At 65.0% G+C, this 8,002-nt stretch overlaps 1 protein-coding gene across 1 annotated transcript; it reads right to left on the bottom strand.

Moving 5' to 3' along the window:
- Positions 1-3,656: 3,656 nt before the first annotated feature.
- On the bottom strand, positions 3,657-4,661 carry NPBWR2 (neuropeptides B and W receptor 2). Its single transcript, XM_068524939.1, is given in 3 exon segments — positions 3,657-3,828; positions 3,830-4,454; positions 4,457-4,661. Coding segments are annotated over 3 exon segments (1,002 nt in total).
- Between the last annotated feature and the right edge of the window lie 3,341 nt (positions 4,662-8,002).

The raw sequence follows: 8,002 nt of genomic DNA, 5'->3' as shown, positions 1-8,002 counted from the left end.
GATTAGCACGTGGGGTGTAAGTTGATTCGTCCTCCAGCCTGCTCTGTGCCCCTCACCTGGCTCTGTGCTTGGCAGACTGTCCCCCGGGAAGCTCCCACTTAGGGAAGGGGTCGACTAGTTCATGACGTGCTGGGGGCCTGTCTTTGCTTCAGCACAAAGTTTCTCCCCAAACAATCAAGCGCTGCACTCCCTGCCCCTGTAGCCAGAGGTTCCTGTGGATCCGGTGGGTGGGCGCTTCCCCACAGTGGGCTGTGGGTTCTCTTCACTCCATCTAGTCTTAGCAGACCACCTCCCCCCACTCTAGCTCCTTTCTCGTTCCTCGGGCGGATCCAAGGGACTTTGATGACAGATGGACAGAACGGCTTCCTTTGGCAGCCCTGAGATTCTGATATCCTCCTGGCTCCTGCGTGGGCCCGGTTCTACCGAGGCTGACTGTTGGGCAGACAACCCTGTCAGAGAGAGGGGCTTCTCAGGGGCATCCAGGGCCAGCTCGGTCGCAGTGCTTGGGCACAGGCAGAGGGGCCAATGTCCGGGTTTATATAAGTTTTAATGACAAGCAAATTGCTGTTAACACAAAAATTTAGCATCAAGGGAAAGTTTAGGGTTCCCCCTGTGATGGCCAAGAAGAAGGGCCCCTTGCCCTTTGCTGCCAGGTCCGCCAAGGTGGCCAAATGAAGCCTTCTTCCTCCCCGTCCTCTCTGCAGACACACCAAGATGAAGACAGCTACCAACATTTACATCTTTAATGTGGCCCTGGCAGACACTTCGGTGCTGCTGACACTGCCCTTCCAGGGCACAGATGTCCTGCTGCGCTTCTGGCCGTTTGGGAACGCCCTGCGCAAGACAGTCAGTGGCAGTTAGCATGGGGGGCGCTCAGGAGGCAACGAGGTCCTGGCGGAGGAGGCGGCTCAGGGTGGGCTCCTGCCGACCAGGCCGACCCCACAGCGGGCGTCTGCGCTCGTCCCCGTCCAGGCAGGGCTGAGGGCCCGGCCGGCAGCCCGCGGGACCTCGGAAGCAGGACCACGCCTGGCTCGTCCTCCCCACCTGCACCCAGACCTCACCTCGGTTCCCACCTCCGACCCTGCCCCCTGCCTCCAGCCCCGCCCCCGCCTCCACGCCCCACCGCCCCGACCCGGCCTCCAGCCTGCATCCCCACCTCCGCCCCCTGCCCCTCTCCTCGCCCCAATCCCCGCCCCCGCCCAACCCCCACCAGCTGGGCTCGGTCAAGTCTCCCGGCTTCCCTGAGGCTTGGTTTCCCCGCCTGCGCAGAAGGGACGCCGAACCTTCCTCACGGGTTAGTGGGGGAAGGCCGGGTGGGCGAGGGGTCAGCGGATCGGCTGGACCGGGGAAGCTGCGGGCTCACCTGGCGCTCTGGACTTTGCCCACCAGGGGCGCTGTGGCCCGCGGGAGACTGCGCCCAGGGGCCGCGCCGGGTGGTGCCGGGCCGGGGTCCGGGCCACGGCGAGGGGATTTGGGGAGCGGAAGGAGAGGGCCAGTTCTCTCTGGGAAAGGAGCCCAGAGCACGGGGACACTCCCTCCGCGCTCCCCAGTCCGTCTCCGGAGTCACGGTGGAGGGGGCGGCATTTTCCCCGGGCGGGATCCCGGTGAGGGCTCTCCTCTCCCCCCAACCTTGGCTGGCCCACGGCTCCCCCCACCCGCCTTGGTGTCTCGCGGGCCCTGCGTGAAGACCCTCCCTCCCATCGGATGTGGACCGCCTGGCTGGGCCTGCTTCTCCTCGGTCCCCACCACGGAGTTCCCAGTGCCAGACGGTGGCTCCCGTTGCTGGGCTGGGTGTGGGGGGGGGGGCCACCCCAGGGAACAGAGTGTGGGGCCCGCTGAGGAGGCTTGGTTGGCACCTCCTGTGCTAGGGAGATGTTCTGCTGGGCACGGGGCGGGAGACCCTTGCTCGGCTCGGCGTTCCCGTGGGCTTCTGGCTGACACAGCTCCGCCCGCCCCTGCTGCTCTGCGTTCACGCCCCGCGCATTCGCGCCTCGCCTCGGCCCAGCTGGGGTCTTAGCTGGGGTGTGGGAGCGCAGCTTCTCCTCTCAAGGAGCTCGCAGGGCGCAGGATGAGCGCTGACGAGGTAATCACGGCTGCTGCTTGGAGAGGTGTGACTGCAACGCAGTGAGAGGGCAGATCGGGAACAGCTAGTTCTTCGTGGGAGAGGCTGGGTGCTAGTGGCGCTTTGAGAAGTGGCCACAGCCCCTGAGTGTGGGTGGGACTTGGGGACTCACTTCTAAGGAATAGAAAGTAGCAGAATGGCTTCCCAGACAGGCCTTAAAGGTGTGGAGGTTTCCGCCTGGCTCTCTCTCGGACGCTGCCCTGGGGGCTTGCTGCCACCCCTGGAGGATGCCCAAGCAGCCTGTGGACGGCCCGCAGGGCCAGGAACCGAGGCCTCCTGCCAGCGGCCACGAGAGGGAACCGCCTCCAGCCCCAGTGCGACCTTCGGGTGACTGGGGCCGCGGCTGAAGTCCTGCCTGAAATGTCATGAGAGACCCTGAGCTGGAGCCAGCTGAGAGCTGCTGGAAGGTTCCTGACCCACAAGAGTTGTGAACTAGTAAATGTTGTTCTGAGCTGCTAATTTGGGGGGAATTTTTTATACAGTAATGGCTTACTAATACCATGTGGTCAGAAAGATAACAGGACGCAGGTAGCCTCTGAGTTGTTTCAGGCTGAGAGAGGGGAGGGGAGAGGGGTGTGGGCCCGAGCTCTTCCACGTGACTGGGTGGGGGGGAGGCGGCCATGCAGCCTGGGGGCCACCTCACCGCGTGGCGAAAGGTGTGTCCTGCTTGCCAGCTGGACAGACTGGCCAGAGCTGTGTCACAGCACTAAAACCGACCTGGGGCCCCATAAGCTTCGAAGGGTTATTGGGTGCCAGGCAGGTGACTTACGGAACGGCAAGGCTGGAGCTCCAGGCCTGGAAGCAGCTGGGAGCCATGGGGCCAAGAGTGCGGAGCCTGGCCGAGGCCCACCAAAGCGGTCTTCAGGGACTTGTCCTCTGACCCCCCACCAGTGGCAGAAATGGTCTCTGAGCAGCCAGCCCCTAAGTGTTCCCACCCCACCCCCAGGCTCAGTGTGGAGCCCCTGCTGGCTGAGTCTCGGCCGCAGGCCACACCTCAGGGAGGAAGGGGTCCAGGTGCTAGCCTGTCTAAGTGACAGGTGCCCCCTCTAGACGGTGGGGGTCCAGAGGTCCTGGAAGAAGGACATGGGGGGGGGCCACAGGCATTGGCGTGAAGGGCACAAGGGGCATGGGGTGCTCAAGGGAGCCTGAGCCCTGCTGAGGGAGCCAGGAGGGGACACGGGCACAGGCCTCCTGGTGAAATGTCACCTGAGTTTCGGGCTGTGAGAGTGTGCTTCATGGCCTCCTTTGATGTGCACCTTCGGCTTTTACAGCAACACCTGGCTTTGCTGCCCCAGGTGCCCCCCAGGATGTCTATTGTGCCAGGACCTGAATCCCTGCAGCTGGCCACCCAAGGGCTGTCTAGGAGGCAGAGACAGGGGTGGGTCCATGGCCACCTCTGCGGGCTCGGTGGCCAGCCTTCGTGGGTCTTTCTCTTTCTGTCTGGAGAAAATAGTGATGGGATGTGAACAGGTGGGGTGTTGCTCTAAAGGAACAGAGCTTTTCTACGGTTGCGCGGGCCGCGAGGGAGGGGTGCTCATGCCCCCGGGCACCGGAACGTGGGGCGGAGGCTCTTCCACAAGCTGTGGTCCAGAAAGGCCTAGAGGAAGGGGTTGAGGCAGGAGCTGGTGTAGCTGAGGCTGGTGACGACATAGGAGATGATGGTGACCAGTGGCGTCTGGGGCAGGTCTGTGGTCAGGCCCACGACAGGCCAGGTGGAAGGGCGTCCAGCAGAGCAGGCCCACGGCCAGCACAGCCAGGACCTGGAGACTTACCTTCCGCTTGGCCTTGCCCAGAGCCTTGGCTCTGGAGTGGAGCCGCAGGGCCTGCAGCCTCCGCGGCAGGTCCGCGTAGAGAACACGGAGGGTGCACATGGGCACCGCAAAGCCCAGCACCAGCGTGTAGATGCGGCTCGCCTGGAACCAGGCCCACTCAGGCCGTGGGAAGCTCAGCCCGCAGCTTGTGACCTGCAGCTCATGGCTGTAGACTCCGGCGAAGGTGAAGAAGGGCAGCACTGCGACGGTGACAGCCAGCCAGATGCACAGGCTGGCGATCTTAGCCCCGCGGACAGTGTGCCGGGGCATGCGGCGGGACTGCGCCGTGGCCAGCACCACCAGGTAGCGGTCCATGCTCGCGGCGGCCAGGAAGCAGACGCTGGAGAAGATGTTGCAGTGGTCGATGGCCAGCACCAGCTTGCAGAGCAGCTCCCCAAAGGGCCAGCGCTGCAGCACGTGCTCGGCGATGTTGGTGGGCAGCACCAGTGTGAAGAGTCCGTCGGCGGTGGCCAGGTTCAGGATGACCGCGTGGGTCACCGTCTTCATCTTGGGCGCTCGGGGATCACACAGATGACGGCCGCGTTGCCCGTTAGCCCCACGGCGCAGATGACAGAGTACACCACTGACAGGAGCTCGTGGAGAGCCGGCAGCGGCTCAGGGAACGCGACGCTGTGTCTGGTGCCGTTGTCCCAAGAGAGGCCGGCGCCCGTTGTGCCTGGCAAGGGGGAGCCTCGGCTGTCCAGGCCCTCCGGCCCCGTGGCCTCCATCGTGAGGCAAGACCGATAATGGTTTGTGCCCTGGGCAGGTGGGAGGTGCTTCTGAGCTGGGAATCTGGGCAGGGGCCTCCTTGGGCTGGATTCTGAGAAAGAAACAACCAGAAACTCTGGGATCTGGCTGTCAGCTTAGAATGGTAGCTGCCTCAAGTTCTCTGGCAGAAGCCGTGGCCACTTTGCCGGGGTCAAGGATTCATGGCGTCTCTGTCCATCCACCCCTTTCCAGTGGCAAGAGAGAGCCTGGCAGAGTGCGTGGGCACCTCCTCCTGGGCAGCACTTTCGGCTGGTTGGGTTCCTCCCCCAAGGCCCCCTCCTCTTGCAGAGAGCAGCTGCCAACCACCCTTCTGGGAAGGGAGGGCTTGGATCTGCCCCCCACCCCGACCCCAGCCCCTGTCCCGGCCACACCCCAAAGCACAAGCTACATAAGTCAAGACAGTCCCTTCGAAAATGCACCTCCCATCATATTCCTGGCCCCCTTCGAATCGGGAGTCCTGGAGCGGTGCCCTCCCAGTCAAGCTGCAGACCCTCTGTGTGTGGCCACCAGCACTTTTCCTCACTGACCTGTCTGGAGACACATGGCCAGAAGTTGGTGGCCTGGGTGACATGTGGTGGTGGCCAGCTCAGGCGGCCTCAGGGGTGGAGGGGGGAGGTGTGGCCCCCACCGATGGGCCCCCTGCCAGCGTCCCAGTCCGTCCTTAACCACCTGGGGGGCTTTTAGGACCTGCTCGCTGGCAGCCTCGGAGGGAGCTGGCTTCCCGAAGAGCCTCCAGCCTCGTGGCAGCGCTGCTACGTGCCAGGAGGCGGCGGGGGGGGGGGGGGGGGGGCGGGGGGAGGGGGTCCCCCGGCTGTCGCGGAGCCCTGGGCTGCGAGCGCTGCAGGCTCTGGGAGACCGAGGGCTGCGAGCCTTGGCCAGGGGCTCCAGCTGTCCAGCAGGGCCGAGCCTTCGTCCAGTGGGCTGCCCCCAGGTGGGACCCCTAGTCCCCCGGTCCCCCAAGAACCCTGTGCTTCCAAGCGGCCTCTCCACACAGGCTTTTGTTTCTGGTGTGAGGTGGGGACGGGGGCACTGGGGCTAGAACTTTCCTCGGGATACTCACGGTCCCACGTGGGCTACACGAGCTTCACAGCTTTGGACGAGGAGATTCTCTTTGAGAAGCAGAGAGAAGGTGACCAGCTGGGCCTGGGAGGGAGGGAGCTGCCCTCTGGTCTGGGTGGGGCAAGTTCTGGACTGGTCGTGGGTGCCCCAGCCTGAGACCCACCGAGGCCAGGGGATGGGTGAGCGTGAGGAGAGGCCCCTGCATCTGGGGCTGACTTTCGTGATTTGGGGGGGTTCGTGCGTGGGGAGGGGTGCTGGGTCAGGTCACAGCTCCTGGACACCAGAGACAGGACGGAGAGAGGCTCAGGCCTGGTGTATGGGCCGCCCGTTCCCCTTGACCGTGTGGCCTATGTGTGAGCCGGCGTGCGGGCTGGTCTGGGGGCTGAACGGCTGACCACTGCCCTGGTGCTGGGCCTGTAGGGAGTGGCCCAGGCCTCCTGTCGCTCAGCGGCTGTCCTGGGGGTGGGGCAGGGCTCACCTCTCTGGGCCTGGTTGTGGGTGTCCCGCGGGATGGGTGCTGGGGGTCCCTATTTCCTGAGTGTCTTGGGGGGGCCCGGGGCTCTGTCTGCCTGCCAGCCAGCACATGGCCGACTGGTGCCCCCCGAGCGTGGGCCTGTGACAGGGGCTCTTCACCCTCCTGCCCCTCCTGCTCTTGCCCCAGCTCAGCAGGATGCCAAATGCCACCCCAGACTTGCCCGGGGCCGGGCTGCTCTAGGCAGGTCTCCCCTCAAGCCCCGGGAGGAGCAGGCAGTGCCAGAGCTACAAGAACCTTCCCGGCGGTTTCCCAGCATGGCCCTGGCTTCCTCTGAGGCAAACCGTGAGTCTGGGGTCCCTGCTCACCCCACCAGTGTCTGCCAGGGTCTGGGGCTCCGAGCCCCTCTCAGCCTGCTCTCTGCTCTCCTGAGTCTGTCCTGGGGGCTGCTGGCTCCCCACCCGGCCCGTCACGTCTGAGGGGGCTGGGGGTGGAAGCTGAGAGGATGGGGGCCCCGGGGCAGCAGGGGTTGGGGGGGCTGAGGAGGGGGCACCAGGCCTGCAGGTGTGGTGACCCCCCAGGTGCCCTTCACGCCGGCCCAGCGGTGGGGGGCGCCTCAGCCTCTGCTCTCTGGCCCTCGGGGCAGCAGGGGGCTTTGTCTGCATGTGGGTGGGGCATTGTGTGCGTGTCATCCTGGGGAGATGAGTTCCATTTTCAGAAATGAATCGGCTGTTTCCAACCAGCCTGTGAGGGCTTTCAGGCTGTGGAGAGAGAGGTGGGGGCCGCAGGGGAGGGGCGAGGCCTCTGCCTGGTCTCCGGGGGCTGGGGGCTGGGGGCTGGGGGCTGGGGGCTGGGGCCTGCGCAATGGGAGCCCGTGGGAGTCTGCGCGGTGTGAGTGTGAGTGTGTGTGCGCGCGTGTGCGCGCTCTGTGCAGCCGCTTGCTGTTGGGCGGGGCGGGGGGGGGGAAAGCAGGTCCTGACGGTGAGCCTCCCTCCCCACCCCTGCGCAGGGAGGAGGGAGAAGGGAGGGGGGTGCAGCCGCCCTGACCCAGCCCAGTGTGGCTGGTGGGCCCGGAGACCAGAGACAGCGTCGAGTCACGGGCAAGCTCAGTCGAGCGGCTTTCACAGCTGTGTGTGATTCACCTGGTGTGGCAACCACCTTCCACCTGAACCTGATGGTCGTCTCACACACACACACACGTGCACACGTCACACAGATGCACGCGGCAGACGCACGCACTTACGCAGACACGCGTACACGCGCAGGCGCGGGCGAATGCGTGCGCCCCTGCGTGCCTCTGTGTGTGCTTTGGCCACAGGCCCGTCCCCTCTCTTGCTCTCCTACTGAGGGCTCAGAAGATAGCCCTGAACGGTAAGTGCTGACTCTAAGTAGGTAGCTGGGAGGCTTAGCTCACTGAGAAGAGACAGGTGATTCAGAGCGCATTCCAGGGAAGCAGAGAGAGAACTCTGCAAAACTGAGAGGGCCCGTTTCAAACCTAGCCATTCGGACCCCTGGCCCTGCCACCCGGCGCCCAGCTGCCTCTCTCTCCTTCAGCACTAGTGGCACTGAGCCGTCCCCAGGGGCAGGTCATGGCTTGGGGGTTCTTGACGGTTCCTGATCTCCTTGGGCTAGGCCAGGAGGGAGACCCTGGGCTCAGGGCCGGTGGGAGAGGCCTGGGGCAGCCAGACTGGGGTCCCACAGGGGCTCCTGCTCAGCCAGCTCCGAAATATCCCAGCCCTGGGCCCAGAGTCATTTGTCTGCTCTGCAAGT

Source organism: Eschrichtius robustus, chromosome 16 (genome assembly GCF_028021215.1).
Source record: "Eschrichtius robustus isolate mEscRob2 chromosome 16, mEscRob2.pri, whole genome shotgun sequence".
In the NCBI taxonomy this organism is placed as follows: domain Eukaryota; kingdom Metazoa; phylum Chordata; class Mammalia; order Artiodactyla; family Eschrichtiidae; genus Eschrichtius; species Eschrichtius robustus.
This window is presented reverse-complemented; position numbering and strand designations above follow the sequence as displayed.